This window comes from Tinamus guttatus, unplaced genomic scaffold (assembly GCF_059628265.1).
Source record: "Tinamus guttatus ecotype Peru unplaced genomic scaffold, ASM5962826v1 Tinamus_guttatus_pri_ptg000079l, whole genome shotgun sequence".
Classification (NCBI taxonomy): Eukaryota; Metazoa; Chordata; class Aves; order Tinamiformes; family Tinamidae; genus Tinamus; species Tinamus guttatus.
The window spans coordinates 3,533,631-3,553,338 of record NW_028288613.1 but is presented as its reverse complement, the minus strand read 5'-3'; the positions used below and the strand labels follow the sequence as shown (position 1 = coordinate 3,553,338).

The 19,708-nt window shown below is 42.1% G+C and overlaps 3 protein-coding genes across 3 annotated transcripts in view; all 3 read left to right on the top strand.

The window, feature by feature from the left end:
* The window catches only part of LOC148595653 (scavenger receptor cysteine-rich domain-containing protein DMBT1-like), a 28,360-nt gene extending 23,961 nt beyond the window's left edge, over positions 1-4,399 (top strand). Inside the window, exons 9-12 of the mRNA XM_088520001.1 lie at positions 325-648; positions 1,856-2,172; positions 3,571-3,888; positions 4,388-4,399. Of these exons, the coding sequence (XP_088376127.1) occupies positions 325-648; positions 1,856-2,172; positions 3,571-3,888; positions 4,388-4,399 (971 nt within the window). The remainder of the gene's footprint in view (positions 1-324; positions 649-1,855; positions 2,173-3,570; positions 3,889-4,387) is intronic.
* A 520-nt stretch (positions 4,400-4,919) lies between these two features.
* On the top strand, positions 4,920-9,447 carry LOC148595652 (scavenger receptor cysteine-rich domain-containing protein DMBT1-like). Its single transcript, XM_088520000.1, has 4 exons — positions 4,920-4,932; positions 7,406-7,581; positions 8,021-8,403; positions 9,075-9,447. Exons 1-4 carry the CDS (start codon positions 4,920-4,922, stop codon positions 9,322-9,324), a joined length of 822 nt encoding a protein of 273 aa, XP_088376126.1. The 3' UTR covers positions 9,325-9,447.
* Positions 9,448-12,284: 2,837 nt separating this feature from the next.
* CUZD1 (CUB and zona pellucida like domains 1) lies at positions 12,285-19,443 on the top strand. Its single transcript, XM_088520048.1, has 9 exons — positions 12,285-12,370; positions 13,411-13,546; positions 14,211-14,425; positions 14,701-14,851; positions 15,494-15,717; positions 16,083-16,255; positions 16,891-17,276; positions 17,600-17,868; positions 19,274-19,443. The coding sequence occupies exons 1-9, from the start codon at positions 12,289-12,291 to the stop codon at positions 19,441-19,443; spliced, it is 1,806 nt and encodes a 601-aa protein (XP_088376174.1). The 5' UTR covers positions 12,285-12,288.
* Positions 19,444-19,708: the final 265 nt, after the last annotated feature.

Here is a 19,708-nt window from a genome sequence, read left to right as displayed (position 1 = left end):
GGGTTGCATGCTGTAAAGGCTGTGAGGAATCTGTAACCATCCTTTATAAAGGGGGAGTATCCAATCCTCCACACACAAAGCACAGCCTTAAAGGCAATCTCTTCTGTAAATTTGGCTCTAAATTAAGACACGCAGGGCAGCAGCTCTCTCTCACACTCACAGTCAGGCCCAAAGACTCAAGTGTGCCTTTTCCTTTCCGTAGGGACAGTGTCTACAGAGCAGACGACAACACCAGTACCAGGTAGTTGAGGAGCGCCACCGGGAACGCCGCTCCACAAGGGCCTCCGCATGACCACGCATCTCCCTCTGCTTCCCCAGAAATGGCCCTGCGCCTGGTGGATGGCGATGGCCCCTGCTCGGGGCGCCTCGAGCTCTTCCACAACAGCAGCTGGGGCACCGTGTGCGACGATGGCTTTGACCTGAGTGACGCTGAGGTGGCGTGCAGGCAGCTGGGCTGCGGGGATGTCATCTCCGTCCACAGCGATGCCTTCTTTGGCGAAGGCGCCGGCCCTGTGCTCCTGGACGAGCTCGCCTGCACGGGGGACGAGGCATCGCTTGCACAGTGCCCTCACCAAGGGCTGGGCATCCACGACTGCCGCCACAAGGAAGACGCCGGCGTCGTCTGCGCAGGTGCTCCCAAACACCTTCCTTTCCCCAAGAACCAACCCACCCGCTCTACCAACCACCAAGTCCCTTCTTTAACTGAAAGTCAGCTCTGGGGCCATCATCCTCCCACCTCTCCTCACGCAGGCACCTCTGGAGGAGGGGAGCTTTTTTCCCACACACAGCAGCAGAAGTTGTGCTCATCGTGATGGAGGAAACAGTCCTGAAACCAAAGCTGTGTCCATGGCACTGTTTTTTATTCCCTGCTGTGATCAAGTTTACATGATCTGTATGACAGTTCTGTCTTTCTCTTCTGACAGGTCCTGACTCGATATCCACGTCTACCACAACAGGTATTTACTATTTCCTCACCATGTTTCTACCTCAAGGTCCCTTAAATAGTTCTTCTCTCTGTGACAACTGCGGTACTGCACTGCCCTGAGCAGCACTGAGCCAAATTTCCCCCTCTCACAGAGGTAGAGGACCCTGCCCACGCCACTAGGGACAGGCACTCAAGGCACTTGGGTGATGGCTTCAGCGGCACCTGCTGCCACGAAGGTGAACAAGGAATGCTGGTGTTCTGTGAGAGATGATGTTTTACCCTGAGTGTAGATACACATGCTCACAGATACGGGTGCCATTCGCCCTCGAGGGCAGCAAGGCCACCAGCTGCTCCACAAAAAGGCAAAAGGGAGCCTACTGCAAAACACAGTGACTAAAGGGCAGCTCCCATTTCAATGGCAGCCTCACTGCCCCTTCATGTTCATGTTGCGCTGGCCTCACAGACCTTGCTTAGCTTACCTCAAAACACCCCAATCACTCACTGAATGTGGCTTTTGGTTTCTCTAGGGACAGTGCCTACGGAGGTTACGACAACAGAAATCACAGGTATTTCCGTTCACGCAAATATTCCTGAATGGCCCATGGCAGGGTTGCACGCTCTAAAGGCTGTGAGGATTTCGGAACCATCCTTTATAAAGGGGGAGTGCCCAATCTTCCACACGCAAAGCACAACATTAAAGACAATCTCTGCTGTAAATTCGGCTCTAAATGAAGACGCGCACAGCAGCAGGTCTCTCTTACGGTCACAGGTAGGCCCAAAGACTTAAGTGTGCCCTTTCCTTTCCCTAGGGACAGTGTCTACGGAGCAGACAACAACGCCAGTACCAGGTAGTTGAGGAGCACCATGGGAACGCCTCTCCACAAGGGCCTCCACATGACCACAGGTCTCTCTCTGCTTCCCCAGAAATGGCCCTGCGCCTGGTGGACAGCGATGGCCCCTGCTTGGGGCGCCTTGAGCTCTTCCACAATGGCACTTGGGGCACCGTGTGCGACGATGGCTTTGACCTGAGGGACGCTGCAGTGGTGTGCAGGCAGCTGGGCTGCGGGGACGTCATCTCCGTCCACAGCGATGCCTTCTTTGGCGAAGGCACCGGCCCTGTGCTCCTGGACGAGCTCGCCTGCACGGGGGACGAGGCGTCGCTCGCACAGTGCCCTCACCAAGGGCTGGGCATCCACGACTGCCGCCACAAGGAAGACGCCGGCGTCATCTGCGCAGGTACTCCGAAACTCCCCTCCCTTCCAAGCCACGCTTGCACAAACACTTTCATCACTTACACAGCAAAACCTTCCTTTCCCCAAGAACCAACCCACCCGCTCTACCAACTACCATGTCCCGTCTTTAACTGAAAACCAGCTCTGGGGCCATCACTCTCCTGGTTTTCGCCACCTGGGCTGCTTTGGAGCAGGGGAGCTTCTTTCTTGCCCCTGCAACACAGGTTGGGCTCAGCCTGACTGGAGAAACAACCCTGAAAGCAAAGTTGTGCCCACAGCACTGTCTTCTTTGCCTCTGCCATGGGCACACGTACCCCTCTAGCACCGTGACAGGGAATAGGGGACGATCTCTCATCTCAAAAACAAACCCACAGGCTTCCCCAAGGATTGGCAAAACTTGGCTTGTGCCACGGGTTGCGGGCAGCCCTGACTGTGCTATTTCTCCTGCCTCATAATTGCCATGATCAATTTTACATGATCTTTTTGACGGTTCTTCTTTTCTCTCCTGGCAGGCCCTGATTTATGTAGCAAAATAGGTATTTACTACATTTCTCTCTGTGTGTCTGCCTCGGGTTCACTCACATAGGTCTCCTTGCTGTGAGGAGGGCGGATCTGCTCTGCCCTGGGCAATGTTGAGCCATATTTCCTGCTCTCGCAGAAGTGGAAGGGCCCTGCCCACACCACCAGGCACAGCCACTCAAGGCACTCGGGTGATGGCCATCCTACCTCCTGGTGCTGCTCTCAGGATGGACATTGGGGGATGCTGGTAGCCTGTGAGAGCTCCCATTTTGGCCTTTGTATAGAGAAACACACTTGTGCATACGAGTTTCATCCCCCCTCAAGGGCAGCAATATCAGCAGCTGCTTTACAAGGCCAAAAGCGAGCCTACTGCAAAACACAATGACTAAAGTGCAACTCCGATTTCAATGGGAGGCTCACTGTACTTTCATGTTAATGTTGTCTCAGCCTCAGAGGCTTTGATTGGTTTACCCCAAAATGCCCCAATCACTCACTGAAGCATGGCTTTTGTTTTCTCTAGAGACAGTGCCTACAGAGCCCACGACGACGGAAATCACAGGTATTTCAGCTCATACAAATCATCCCAAATGGATCGTGGTGGGGTTGCATGCTCTAAGTGGGGTGAGGAATTTGGAACCATCCTTTATAAAGGAGGAATGCCCAATTCTTCAAATACCCAAAGCACAAGACTAAAGGAAATCTCTGCTGTAAAGACAACGTGCAGGGCAGCAGGTGTCTCTCACACTCACAGTCAGGCCCAAAGACTCAAGTGTGCCTTTTCCTTTCCCTAGGGACAGTGTCTACGGAGCAGACAACACCAGTACCAGGTAATTGAGGAGAACCGCTGGGAATGCCGCTCCACAAGGGCCTCCGCGTGACCACGCATCTCCCTCTGCTTCCCCAGAAATGGCCCTGCGCCTGGTGGACAGCGACGGCCCCTGCTTGGGGCGCCTCGAGCTCTTCCACAACGGCAGCTGGGGCACCGTGTGCGATGATGGCTTTGACCTGAGGGACGCTGCAGTGGTGTGCAGGCAGCTGGGCTGCGGGGACGTCATCTCTGTCCATGGCAGCGCCGTCTTTGGCGAAGGCGCCGGCCCTGTGCTCCTGGACGAGCTCGCCTGCACGGGGGATGAGGCGTCGCTCGCACAGTGCCCTCACCAAGGGCTGGGCATCCACGACTGTCGCCACAAGGAAGATGCCGGCGTCGTCTGCGCAGGTGCTCCCAAACACCCTTCCCATCCAAACCATGCTCGCACAAACACTTTCATCATTTACACAACAAAACCCTCCTTTCCCCAAGAACCAACCCACCTGCTCTACCAACCACCAGGCAGCTCTGCGGCCATCATCCTCACGACTCTCCTCACCTGGGCCCCTCTGGAGCAGGGGAGCTTTTTCCTTGCACACAGCAGCACAGGTTCGGCTCACCCTGATGGAGGAAACAACCCTGAAACCAAAGCTGTGTCCATGGCACAGGCTTCTTTGCTCTGTCATGAGCACATGTACTCCTCCAGCACCGTGACAGGGAACAGGGCACAATTGCTCAGCTGAAACACCAACCCACAGGCTTCCCTAAGGATTCACAACAACTAACCCATCTCACCATTTGGGGAGAGCCCTGACTGTACTGATGGTTCTCCTCCTTCATTATCAAAAGACATGATCAATTTTACATGATCTTTTTGACAGTTCCTCTTTTCTCTCCTGACAGGCCCTGGTTTGACGACCACATCTAGCCCAACAGGTACTTACTACTTTCCTCTCCATGTGGCTGCCTTAGGGTCACTCACATAGGTCTCCTGCTCATGGGCAGTGCTGATCTGCTCCTCCTCAACAGCGCTGAGCCAAGTTCCCACTCTCACAGAGGTGGAAGGGCCCCTGCCTACACCACCAGGCACAGCCACCCAAGGCACGCGGGTGACGGCCATCCCACCTCCAGATACTGCTCTCATGAGGCACATTGGGGAATGCTGGTGGCCTTCAAGAGCTGCTCATGCATACTGGTGTCATCCACCCTCAAGCACAGCTGTAGCAGCAGGTGCTTTTCACGGCCAGAAAGAAGCCTACTGCAAAACACAATGACTAGAGGGCAGCTCCATCATCCTCCCACACCTCTCTGCACCTTCATCTTCACGTTGCGTTGGCCTCACAGGCCTTGCTTAGCTTACCCCAGAACGCCCCAATCACTCACTGAAGCAGGGCTTTTGCTTTCTCTTGGGACAGTGCCTACAGAGTCAACAACGATGGAAATCACAGGTATTCCTGTTCATGCAAATCTTGCCACCTTGCTCGTAGCAGGGTTGTATTCTCTAAGTGGAGGTGTCCTCTCTTTTGAACCATCTTTTAAAAAGGGTTCATTCCAAATCCTCAATACACAGAGCACAAATTTAAAGGCAATCATAGCTCTAAACAAAGGTATCAAGCAAGAAATATATGGCATTAAGACTATATTATATTCATAGTCGTGTATCTGCTGTCTTTAAAGTGTGCGAATCCGTATCTGTGCTCCAGATAGATACCTGTTTATCAATAAACCTAGTAACCACTTTGCTGATTTCCACTGCCATCTGACCTGATTTTCTGTTGACCTAGCAGTTGTCATCAAAACTGCTGTTCTATAAGTTGGACATAGATTCATCCAGTCTCAATAGCCACCTGCTGAGGACACTGGGTATTATTCCATTTTCCTTTTTTTTTTGTATTGTGAAACTGTTAAATCTAACAACAGGCTTTTTGAGCTATGAGTCTGTAGTTGCACTACTATTTCCCTTTGAAGTGAATTGTGCAAGTTTTGAGTGCAATGCAGGAATGTGATAGGACATTTTAAGAAAGCATGGTAACCCTGGGATAGTATTCTGCAAATCCCTATCCCCAGGGGTCTTCACTATAACAATACATCCCATATATAATTCATTTCTTTCTTCATTATTTCCTAATATTTGCAAACGTCTGCTTTATAAAGGTGTCTAAAATTGTTTTTTTGTTTGTTTGTTTTCTTTTGGAATTTCCAGCTTCTCCATCTGGCACCCAGAAATGGATTACTTCACGTAAGCAATGGAATAAGTGTTCTTTATCATGTAACTGTTAAGAAAGTAGCCTGCAATTCTGCTGTGGCTTTCCAGTTTTCAGTTTTATCTCATTGAAATAGCAGGTATCTCCACTATACTATGACAGACCCTTTCTTTGTCTTGTCCTGACTGCACTCGAAGTCACCAGTGTGGCCATGGAGATGCAGATGTGCTTGTGCTGATTGCTGCTTTAGATACAGCCAATTTTCCTAAATGTGGGAACCCTTCCTGACTCACCTTTCCAAGGCTGGCAGATCACTTAAGCCCAGTAATCTAAATTTCCTGTGCTTTACAGCACAGTCTGCCTCTTTTCACCACAAAACAGCCAGCTTACTTATGCACAGCTCACCCATGAGCCCCTAAGCCCTTTCTAATCAGTGAGAATCTGATATTTTCTGTGAGATTTGGCCTCAGAAAAGAAACCTTAAAGTTTTCTACAGTGGTATTCACTTTTAGAAAAATGTGACATTCCAAATTCTGTTCATTAACCAAACAACACTGTGCTTCTAATGCTCAGAGAGCAGACTCAGCTCTCCTCAGAATGTCTGGCCCGATTGACTACACTCTAGTAAAGGACATTCAGGCTGTGTCAATACATCTTATATATTCCTGTGTTGATAACATACAGGAAGCTGAACTCTGGATGCAAAACTAGCCTTTGAGCATGAAATTACTTGCCTGCACAGATAAGTAGACATAATTAAATCCTGCTCCCATTAAAGCCAATAATATTTGTCCTCTTCAGTGTACATTTTTCTAATATGAGCTGAATCTGCACACTTTTATGAGCATTTTATACATGACAACTATATTCTTACATTCCACCATATCAAATCTCCTAGTCTTATTGAATTCAGCTGATTGAAATGTATGTTAATTGATTGCATACAAACACTAATTTGCATGGTTCAGTCTTAATTATTTTCTTATTTTCTTACATTAAAAGCTCATCCGAAAACAGTGCCAGCATCCACCAGCTATGGTAACGTTTTCCCATTCTTTGCTATTTGTAATTACTTTTCTTCACAAGTACAATATATGCTAGATAAAAGACATATGTTAGGAAAGTTTGGCAGCTTTATCGCATGTCCTTGCCATTTAGACATACCCGTGCCTCGTGTCTCCTCCTCAGTAGGGCTGCCTTACTGTTCCCTGTAGGCTTGCTGAGGGATTTTTGAAAGCCCCAAGCTTTGGGGGGTGTTTCTGGCAAGTCTTGGATTTCTGGAGGAATTCTCCTTAAAGCACAAAACTTTAAATGCTGCCGTACCAGGGAAGTCACAAGCTGACCTGTAGTGGCACAGTTTATGAAAGAAACATTTACCCGTTCCAAATGTCTATCAAAAGACTGACGGACCGCTTACTAAAGAAACAGTTTGGTGGGTTGTTGCTGCAAGCTCACCTTGTTTCCGTAAGAGTGACAGACAGAACTAATTTATGTCCCTGTGGTGTTAGTCATAGGAAGAATTCATGAACTTTCAATGGCAATACTTACACAACTAAAAAAAAAAAGGAAATTCATTTTCTCTCCACTCAGTGGTTATTTCAAGGTTAGTCAGTAAAGTCCATATGTGAGTTTATAAAAAATACTGGTATTTAATACATGCCGCATTTTACTCTATGCTGAAATATTCTTCAATAACTTTAAATTTCTTCCTCTCCAGCAACCCTTACTTGCCTACCTAAGTACATGGGGGTAATTGTTAAACGAGCCTATATCAATTCAAGAGGTTACTCTGCATGGAACGTCCACCTGCATGACCCAAGATGCAAGCCTGTGGTTACCAGTTACAGCATCATGTTCCGTATACCATACACTGGCTGTGGTACAAGAACGGAGGTAGGAATGCTTGGTTTTGAAATTATCCTCTGTCAAGATATCAGAAAAGTTATTTATTAACAACACTTTTCAAAATACTTTTCAAGATTGTTCCTGGGTGACACTACCACATGACTTTGTGAATGCCAAGTCCTTGGGTAATGGATGTTGGACACCCAAAACATAGATGGACTAAAATTGTGTTGAAATCACAACAGAACTATGTTTCTAGAAGTTCATGATTCCAGGTTATAATGATATCATGAACCATCCCTATGTTTTCCCTCTTCCTTTTATAACCCTTCCTCTTCAGGTCACTTTGGAAAGCTCAGGGCTTTCAAAAACCATCAGCAGGTCACAGCTATCACCTGGTCATCAGCTGGCTCACCTATTTTCTAGTAACATTCAGGAAAAGGTTTCAGCTTCACTTTGCAGCTTAAACTCTCTACTGTTTTAACAGATTGCCCGTGGAACCATCACTTATTCCAACACTTTGGTAGGATCCAGTTTTGGCAACTTCAATGAAAGAAATACACATCCTCTGCTAAACTTTGCCTGCAAAATACACAGGAATGATGATACCGGGACATCGCCCAATGTTAAAGAGTCTCCATACCCGGAGAATCAGTCCAGACAATATATTGTCAAGTTTTCCTTTTATGATTCATCGTTTTCACATGTGATGAAGGCTTCGCCATACTACGTGAACACAGGCCAGGATGTGTTTGTTCGTGCCACCCTCTACTACCCAGATCCAAATCTGATGCTATTTATAGATACATGCATGGTGTCCCCAAATCCTCATGACTTGACAACACTGTCATATGATTTAATCAGAACCGGGTAAGGAAAATGTCTCAACAAGTATTTCAAAATAACACCTCCTATGTGATAGCTGATAACAATATGTATACCAAATATGCACACCCCTAAAACACACTTGAGTAATCCACGAACTACAAGCATCAGGATTTTAAATGAGACAGTTATTAGAGCAAAAAAAAAAATCCAATTCTATTAGTTGGCATTTTATGGATAATTCACCTTTATATTCTACCAGGAAGGAAAATGAATATTCATAATTCATTCTCAGAAGATATCTCAAAAATCTATATAATAAATTGAGAGAAGGAAGAAGCATGATTAAGGGGTTCTGATGGATTTGGGATGTGGAATTTTCTAAGCTTGAAATAAAAAATAACTTTCCAAAGTTAACAGGGCTACACAATAACTCTATATATTTAAAATTTCATCAAGTGTTTCACATTTATACACTCAAATATATATAACATACACAAAATTTTATATATTTAGATACATATTTATATATTGTAGGTATGACATATACCAATATACATATACGAAATCCATCTAGTTACATCTGTGTTCAAGAATTTTAGGCTGCTAATTACGATTACCTTCACTGCTAAAAATTGCTGATGGAAAGTTTCTTACTATTAATGAAGCAAATAGAATAGTAACTATGTTTTGGGGTTTTTTTGTCCTTTTCTCAGGTGCATAAGAGACCCAACCTACAGGAACTACTATTCACAAGACAAGAAGATTGTACAGTTCAAATTCAGACCCCTCAGCTTTCTCAGAAGATACTCAGCAATTTACCTACACTGCAGAATGGCAGTATGCAACAAATACAATTATTATTCCCGATGCTATCAGGGCTGTATGACGAGAGGCAAAATAGACACAAATAACAATGAAGAAAACACCATTATTATTGGGCCAATCATACTCAGAAGATTTTAATGTTTCTTTTAATTACAGTATTGTTTATTGCTTATATAAGTGATCAGTATGTTGCACGTCTGCTAGTTAGTAATAACAATGCATTATACTAGGCTCTGGATTCCACAATCAACAACAGAGCACTATTTTTGTGACAGCGTATATCTTAGTATCTTTTACTTCAATTGCACTTGTACTGTTTAATGTCAGAACTTTTCGGATCTATATTCCAAATCTGTAAAAGCCTAAATTTCAGTAAACCCTCTCAGTGACAAAGTAGACTTGTTTTAGCTGCTTGATTTTTCAGATCAAGACTTCTCTCTCCTATTCTATCCCCTCTTACCATCCTTCCCATTCTCCCTGTTGCACCGTCACTCATAGCTCAAATACATTTAAGCATTTAAGAATGACCAACCTGCCCCACAGCTGTAGAGGGCACAGCGCTGCTCTCTGCACTCTTTGTCCAAAGACCCTTAAGAACACACAAAAACGTTGAAGGACCATCTCTATATCACTTTGTTTGACATAGTAATATTTTCAGCTGCTTTTGAAAGTCAAGAAGAGATATAAATCAAAGGATAAACCATCTCTAGTAATCAGAATAATATGTAAGCTATTATTTTAAATCCTTTTTTCCAAACATTTTGAATTATAAACATATGGAGATATAATCTCAGCAACAACTTTAAAGTTACTGTAATTTTTCTTTATATCATTTTTAATGCAGTAGATTAGAATTATAAAAGCTTTTTGATTTAAATTATAGGCAGTTGCTTCATCTCCTTTCTTTCCAATATCTGCTGAAACAATTGGTGGTAATATGGGCACAGTCTCTTTGGACTAACAGTTTTTCTGAAGTTTAATATGCTAAATTGTCCCATTTAGAATGACTTAGTTCATAATAGATTAAAGTATCTTGACAGTCAATTGCGGAATTATGTGGTAGTATTGCAATTATGTGAGGGAATTAGGTTAAATTTTGATGAACTGGTTAACTTAGCCTAAGTGTGAGGAGCATCTTCAAAGCCAATCTTCCACATGGTGGTTGTGTGCAGGTTACTCAAGCTCCTCATGAGCTGCTTTGTCCTGAATAAGGATGCCTAGTAGCTGTGTGATACAACACAGAAAGCCACTTCTTTTCAGGAATTTTCTGTTTTGTGCTTTGTCCTTTTGAAAAAGGGATTACATTTCTCTAGAAATCAGTTTCTCCACAAATAACTTAGCCATTCTATCAAAATTATACAGATTTCACATCTCACGTTTGAATAAATCCATCACATCTGGGGGCTCAGTCTTAGATTTGAGCAGGTCAGTGGTCAGTCCCGATTTTGCACAGCTGTAACGCCAGACAGATGTAAAACGTAGCCAGGACTCAAGAGCTGGAGTATTCCCTAACGACACTTCGGTCATACAAAATTCAGTCACACTTGTAGTCCTGCTGTTCTGCTTCTCACAGCCCTGGCTCAGCCCCTCAGAAATGCTGGGCCAATGCTCAAGCGTTTGGACCCTTCACACCCTAATCATTCATACACAAGTAATTCCAAACAGGTAAAACATCAACCTCCGTGTACATTACTCAAACTTTATAACCAGAGCATAATAGCCATGAACATATTTTCCTCGGTCCTCAGGGGCACAGCATTGATTGACTGTGTTTCATATACTACTTCACACATTTAGGGCATACAAAATGACGGCTAGCACTTGAAAATTGCTTGCAAGTGTGTGGTCGAGCTTCAGAAATGAAAGGCTATACCCAGTGAATGCAAACTCAGAATTTCCTGAAAAGCAAAGGGCACTCAAACGCTATTGTAATGTCTTTACTAGGTGCATTCCATATCCTATTTCTTAAACTCATACTGACCATTAAAGCTAAAGATGTTAGTTAAATTGTGTATAACTAAAGGAAAAGGTGTTCGGGATGTGTTTGAAGGTGGTCTCCATTGCAATGTACTGCATGCTGGTGAACTTGAAAGAGCACCTCTGTTTGCACAGCTGCGCGATCCCTGCGCTTTGTATTGGAAAGAGCAACACGGCCGAGCGCCCCTTATCCTTGGTCATGCACAGAGGCAGGCGCCAGGCCAAGGGCCATGGCCAGGGTAACAACACATCTGTGCCACCGGCGTTATCACAACCAAGCTTTTACACCAGGTATGTGCCGTTGCTCTAGGAAACAGTCCTTATTTCAAGATGTTTGGTCCTTGTGGAGAGGCAGACAATGTACTGTGAATATATCAAAGCAGAAATCTAATCACAGGAGCCCTAGGTCGGTTAGAGTCTTGCCAGGATGAACTGATGCTCTTGAGACTTTACTTGCTTCCTTACCTCAAGAGGGAAAGGCTGATTCCTTTCCTGTAGCTTCTACTGTGGGACTAAGGAAGTGTTATTTGTAAAGTGGTTGCAATGCAATCTTCTTTATAAAAATCTGTGTTAATTTCACTTTTTTAAAAAAATCCACAAATACATCAGCAACAGGGAACTATTATTCCTAACACTATTCTGACAGTCCCATTTTGCAACCTGAGGAATTCTCAAGGACACTGAATGATTTGCCCAATGCATCCTAATGAGTTAGGTGTCCAAATTAAGGAGGGCACAAAGAAGCCTCCCCCTGGCCAGGGCTGCGAGCAAACTGCTGAACACGTCTCCAGAGGGTGTCTCAAACCCACCCAGGACCCTTCTGCACATGCCACGCTAACACCAACAGAGCTCCACACGTGCTCCCCAAAGCAAACAGACAAACGTGCTCCGAAACCTCGAGACGCAGAGCTGACGAAAGCACAGCCAACCTTCCTGCCAGCGGGACATTAAAAAAATACAGGCACACCTGTTGGTTTCTCATTTATATCTTCTACATCTGATAAAAAAGAAACAGTAACTAAGAGATTAAGCCCTCACTCCATAGTACCATGTAATACATGATAGTTATGAAATCACATGAGGTATAAAAGTTAGAAAAACCTAACCTCCTTAGCTCTTATCAAAATGCAGGTGCTCAGGCAGTTCTTCCTTTTGCCTCTCTTAGCTGCTCTAGCTCTTACTGAAGACAACTCAACAGAATTTGCAGGTATGGAAATCTGATTTTTTTAATCAGTTAATTTTTATGAGTTTTTGAACAGCTATTTTATGGGCAATGAAGGGAAAAATATATGAAATGAATCTATAAAAGTGCGTCGTAATTTTAACATGCTGCTGCATAACAGTAACACCTAAATGTGACAGCAAATATTAAAAATGAGAAAAAACAGTCCCATATCTGACTTGCTATGACAATTTGACGTAAGAAATCGCCTTTGAGGAGATGCTACTCAGGAATGAAAATATGCTTTTACAAATTAACACTGTATGGGGGTAACAGGAATAAATTTGGGAAGTCACTGACTTAATTGGCAAATGGTACTGCTTTTTAAGAGTTTGGGGCATTTTTCTTCTGCTGAATTAGAATCAACAGACAGTGCCCAACTTGGGGCCACAGTTCTGTCTACAAATCAAGTCTGTCTAATTGTCCTTGTCTGGAAGCTAGTCTAAACTTTTGATCATCTTTGTTGCCATCCTTGGAAGCCTTTCCTGTTCCACAGTATCTTTTCAGAGATGGAGGACCAGAATTGCTTGCACTAGCAAATATACAGTCCTCTAGGATTTAAAAAGTTCTTTTGATTCCCTAGCCTACGTCCCCAAATGCTTCAAAGCAAAGGGCTGAAACTTAGAACTGGATGCAGCAGCCTTTAGGAAACCAGTGTTGGGGAAAGCCAGGAAGCTCGATATGCTTGTGATAACCCACCTTGCAGGGGAGATTTGCTGAGGTGTCCTATGCCACTTTGCGTTTCCAGTTCTGCCACTAGCTTCATCTGTGATTTGTGCTCCCTAAATTCCTTTTCTCTGCTACTAGGAAAATATGGACAAAAAGTATTTTTTAATATTATTTTGACGTTTGATTCTTCAGGTTTCATGAACAGCTATAATTGAAATGAAAACCCAAAATTGTACAAACCTTTTTGTGTTTATTCCATGGTGCACTGTTCCACAGTCTCTGCGTATGCAGCATGAAGCACTACTGGAGGAGAAACCTTGAGAGATACTCTTGAAAGATGTTTTTCTTTTCAATAGGTTTACCTCGCTGTGGCACCTCCCTCGGGGATCTCAACAAAGCCCTAAGCATAGAATTAAATTCAAATGCAAACTGCGTCTGGCAAATTCACAGAACTTCAAATCAAACAATTAGGCTCATCTTCTCCTACTTTCAGTAAGTATTTTCTCCAGATGTTTTTGTGTCGTTTATTTTCATCAGTATATGGCACAGAAAAAAATATTGAAATTAACACTAGTATGGCCAAGCTGAATTTTTAGTAACTAAATACACATATAAGACATTTTCATTTTAACTTTTGCCTTACCCATAATACTGAAAAAAGTTTAAATTGCCACATAGTCTTAATTTTATGTTTAGGCAAATCTTGAGGTTCACTTATTTTTTATGGTTATTTTTTTCCTAAATTCAGCAGAAACTCACATCCTTCCTTTCATACTCTTTCCATTCTGTTTCATAAAACAGTGCTGATGACAGAAATCCAGCTAAATTGATCCTGTAAGCAGCAAACATATGTTACAGGGCTGCTCTCCATTTATGAGCAACTACAAATGCTTGTAGTTATTCTTGCTGTTCTTTTATTCTTTTATACTTAGCTCCTGAATCTTTTGCTTTCAGTCTTAATTATAATGAATTATAGTTGAGAAAAATCAAAATCCAAACTCCTATCCACTTTGTAATAATTTCAGCCTAACATATAGGTGCCTCCAGGTGTTTCTCTGTATTTGTTTTAATAAAATATCATTGAATTTGTTAAGGACTTAGAGGAGTTGTTCATCTAACAGTGAGTTCAGATAGCTCTCATTTTTTTACAAAACAGATTTGCTGCTTCTTCAAGCTGTGAAACAGAAAGCATTGAAGTGTACGATGGTCCTTCAACTAATTCATCTTTTCTTGGGCAAGTATGCAGCAACACTGACTCAGTCCCAGTGTTTGAATCATCGTCAGACAGTTTAACTTTTCTCATAACAACAAACTCGGAGGATTTCACAAGGAGCTTCTTTGCCTTCTATTATTTCTTCTCACAAGAATCAGGTAAGTCAGAACTCCACGTACTCACTCACTGATACAGCATTTGAACTGTTATGGTATCATTATGTACAAGGTTTCATCCTGCAATATCCATCTGACTCTAAATTCTCTAAAATATTTAGAAATGTTAATTTTAGTATCTTCAAGTTTTAGTGGGGGAGTAGAGTCCTATAGGTGTTATTACTGACATAACCTTAGATCCCTAGCTTTAGACTTTATTTTTTTATGGTCCATTATATAAACCATTACGCTGCCATTGTATCTACTCTTCATTTCAGAAATTGAAAATTGTGGGGGACTCTTAACTGGTCCCAATGGGACATTTATCAGCCCCAACTACCCCAAGCCTTATCCTGAGTTTACCTACTGCATCTGGCACATAGAAACAGCAGAAGAATCGAAGATAAACTTAGAGTTTGATGACTTTTTGTGAGTAAATGTCATATATACTTCCTCTTCTTTTTCATTCTGTTTAAAATATCACTTTAAACACAAGAAGGAAAGGTGCTTTCATTCTTTTAAAACATATTTACACTCTCAAGACAAAGGTGTTCTGCCTGCTCCTGTAATAAAGTAATTGCAGCGTGTTCCTCATCACTATATATTGCCCTACAGTCCCTGCAATGCCATTCAGGATTCGATAACTGGTGTATGAGAGTAAAGGCAAGCAAGAAGAAACACAAGGAAGGTACCTCCGGAGCATGCAGTGTAGGAGTCAGCCACTGATAACTGGTTATTTCTGGCTATTTCTAGTAAATAAGTATTATATAAAGCAAAAGAGCTATAAAATAACAAAGCAGATCCCACATTACAGCAATAGAAAACGTTCATTGATTTGAGCAGGAACAGAGTCGGAAACTTGCCAAGTATCTTTTACCTCTGAGGGTTTCCATATTTTATTTTGATAATATCTGCTTATATGTTCTATTATGCTGCAGTCTTTTATCTCCATTTACTAGAAATCATCAGATATCAGACATTTATTCTGTAGGATTACTCATACTGGATAAAACATATGTTCTCTACACTCAGATTTCCTTATAATTACTTTTTTTTCTCCTATATCTGTAGCCTGGAACTAGATAAAAACTGTCGATTTGATTTTGTCGCAATTTACGATGGCCTCACCACTAACTCTGGTTTGATTGGAAAAGTTTGTGGTCGTTCCCAGCCCGAATTTGAATCTTCTTCAAATGCTATGACTATTGTGCTAGCTGCAGATTATGCCAATTCTTATAGAGGATTTTCTGCTCAGTTCACCAGTATTCCACCACCATCTCCAGCAGAACCCAACAGTAAGTTCAGTTCTTATTTATATATTTTTTTCTTTTTTCTTTTATTTTTTTAACCTAAGATGCTGTTTCTTCCTATCACATGTTCCTCCCTTCCTTACCTGTTAAAAAGGCTGAAATTACCTTAGTGACATTGGGCTTGCAGTTAAGCTTTCAACATGAGTTTTACATGATTTTGTTTGCCTAATGTGTGCTAAGTCATACATAAGATTGACCAAAACATGCATGACCTCAAACATGTACAAGCCATTTCAGTACCAGGTTCAGAAAAATTGAGAACCAAGAAACGGGTTCAGGGCTGGGCCTTGGTTTAGATCATCTGAGAAATGATTGCAATTTGTAGTAACTTTCTTTTCGTTCAATGACAGCTTCGCTTACATGCTCTTCGGAGAGAATGGAAATTGTTCTGAGCAAGTCTTACCTGGACTCTCTTGGTTATAATGCAACTCACCTACAGCTAAATGATGCATCTTGCCGCCCGGTTTTAACAGATTCAGTGATTTTTTCCTTCCCATTAACCAGCTGTGGAACAGTTAAAACGGTAAAGGAGGGGAAAAATTTACAGAAATAGGCTAACAGCAGCTTGGGAATGACAAGAACTTTTAGAAACAGCTTATGAATGGAGTATGAATTTACTTTCATACAGCTCGTCCAATTGTATTTTTTCAGTCTTGAGATGTAAAGAGCATTTTTCACTGTAATAACTCAATTAACAGTAACCCTTCACATGGAAAGTGCAGGAAAGTATCGATTGCAAGTGTTTCTGCAATGAAGGCTCCTAAAAGTAGCACATTAAGTGTACAACTTAAAACATTCTCTGCCAGGGTTATAGCTAGCACTTATCCTAACATAATGTGGGAAGGGAAACAAGTTAAGATTCCTAGGAATTCATTACTAGTATTATTCTGATTAGGGTGACAGAAGTGCCACTTTAGCACTGTAACACTTTGTGCAATATTCCTTAAACTCTTTGCTGCAGGGGTTGGCTCAGTGTTTGGACAAAAAGAGGAGGGGTGATTATGTTTTTTTTTTGTCTTGTAACATCTGGTTTGCATTATCAGAGACACTTTGAGCCTCCAGTAAGTCTGCCTCAGAGGCTTGTGTCAGAAGCACATTTGCTTTTAACTGCACTGCTCCTGTAACAACAACTGAACACTTTGTTAATTCCTTTCACAGGGAGAAGGCCAGAGCATCACTTACACTAACACCATAATCGCCTCTGCAACTGGCGGTATCATCACCCGTCAAAAGAGCATAGAGATCACTGTGGAATGCAAAATGGAAAACAATTCAACCTTAGAAATCATGTACATAACAGAAAACAACGTAATCCAAAACAAAACTGCCACAGGAAGATACAATGTTAGCATGTCCTTCTATAGTTCAGATTCGTTCTCTGATCCTGTATTCGAATCCCCGTATTTTGTAGACTTGAACCAAACTCTGTTTGCTCAAGTCAGCCTTTATTCCACCGATCCCGACCTTTTGGTGTTCATTGATACCTGCATAGCATCTCCAAAGCCTGATTTTGGATCACCAACATATGACTTAATCAGAAGTGGGTAAGACTAAACCCTTTTTACTATTATCTTCTAGTAAGTGACAAAATAGAACCTCAATTTAAACTATAATTCTTTTATTTATGTATCTCTTCCACTTACCGTTTTTGGTAGATATTTGTTGAAATCTGAATTTCCTGAAAATATAACGTCATAGAATGGAGCCAGGAAAATCATACACCCATTTTCAGTGGGAAAAAGAAAAAAAACATTGTACATCCACATATACAAAAATGCCACATCTAAGTGCTCTGGAATAGCTAATGATATTAGCAAGAACGACGGATGCACCTGGATCACTAACAGATGTGTAAATTCTGTTGCAGCTGCAATGAAGACGACACTGTGGTAACCTACCCACCCCTTGAACACTATGGGAGGTTCAAATTTAACGCCTTCAGGTTCCTGCAGAACTCGCCCTCGGTCTATCTCCGCTGCGATATTTTAATTTGCGACAGCAACGACGGAAACTCCCGCTGTGCTCAAGGCTGTATCTCTAGGCAGAAAAGAGCTACTTCTTCATACGTGTGGAAAACTAACGCTGTGGTAGGGCCCATCCGCCTAAAAAGAGAGCACAGGTCTGCAGATCGTTCAGGTAAGAGGAAGACACAAATCAAGAATCTGATTATGTTAGTCTTGAACTTGGTATCAGAGCAAGGGGTTGAACAAAAGTTCACATTTTGTGAGACAGCAGAAGAACTCAGTTGACTGATGGCCTTTCACATGCAGGTGTGCTTTTTAAGTAGAAAAAGACACACTCGCTCCGATATATATATATATTGGTATATGCAGGATCTTAAATATGGTTTTGAGTGGTAAGTAAGGATTCCAGCATTTAAAATTTCATTTTTGAGAAGCAGACATATAGGGTTCCTTTTCAAAGGCACACAGTATTTAAAAACATTCTAAATAATCTTTGTAAAAATCTTCTAATATGGCACAATTTCTTTTTATAGTTCTAGAGAAAAGTGATGCAGAATAATAATCACAGATGAGAATACTAGGTTAAACACCCTCATACTATATTGCCTACCAGAATAAAAATATTTTGAAAAAGACAGCAACTGGAACAACAATAAAAAAAATCAAAAAGCATGCTTTTCTCTTTGAGCTGCAAAGCTTTTTATAGGTTGAGTTTGATTACTCCAATCTGGTTATCTTTTGTAACACTTTGTAATTTGATCTACAATGGACTAGATTAGTAGTGAGACCTCATGAAACAACAATCTAGAAAATATGGAAAAGCAATTCTGAAACACTTGTGTGGTAACATGCATCATACTCCTAGCCCTAGGTTTTCTTGAACACAAAGCTTCATCTAAGAATTTGGATCTAAAAAGCCCATTGTGTTATGAGGTTTCAGGTGCCAATTCTTGAAAGTGTCAGCAGCATGACTAATAGTAAACACTAAACATACTGTTTTTTAAAAAAATGTAAATACTAAGCATTTACCTTTAATCCTAGCAGCACTTTAAATATCCTCCCATTTATAGCAGTGAAAGATTTTGTATCTATATGCAACTGACCACATCTACCATGCGAGAAGCTTTCACGTGCAGATGGATGAAAGCATTACAAAAACGTTAATCTGTTTCCATAGTATCTTACACCTTTTACAGAAAGGCAGTAAGCTTTAACAAGGACCACCTAGTAAACCATTGAGAGATGAGGTTATAACCAAAAGTCCTTTGCCCACCTTTGCTTCAGCAGCCTGCCTTCAATCTATCTTGTTTTAAAGGACAATGACAACATTGCTTGCCAGAAGCTGGGTTGCAACAATATCAAAGAAATTTACTAACGTCGGGCTCCTCTTTTATGCACTATTGCTTTCTCCACTGTAAAAACTTACAGCTCTTTGGCACTACTGAATCAGAATTTGCTGTCAGTGTGGGTCAACTCCTCAAAGCCAAAATATCTGAAAGAAAAACGACTGCTGAATTTCCATTGAGGTGACACAGCAATCCAAACTTTAGAACTCACTTTCCTTTCTCTTTGTACAGAATCCCTCACTGAAGTGCGCACTGAAGAAACTCCAAGCCTGCAGCAGTACAGCTTCTACACCCTTTCCTTTGTGGTTTTGACTGCAAATGTTATCGTTGTGGTAGCTGTGATATTAAAATACCGCATTCAACACCAATATGGCTACCAAAAAATACAGAGTCCCTATTAACTATTTAGAAGTTGCCACAGATTTTTCACTCCAAGGTGGCGAGGAGAAAAACAAAACAGAAACATGCGCATACACACACACATTTGAAAAACAAGACACCTAAAAGCTATGGAATACAGCAATGCTTGGAAGCACATTTCAACTTTTTTGTAATTAAAATAGTTCAAACAACTAGGACTGTGTTTTATACTCCTTTTTGAATAAATAATTTAATTATCCAACTATTCAAGATGTTTCTCAGAAAGTATCTAAAAATTGAATTCAC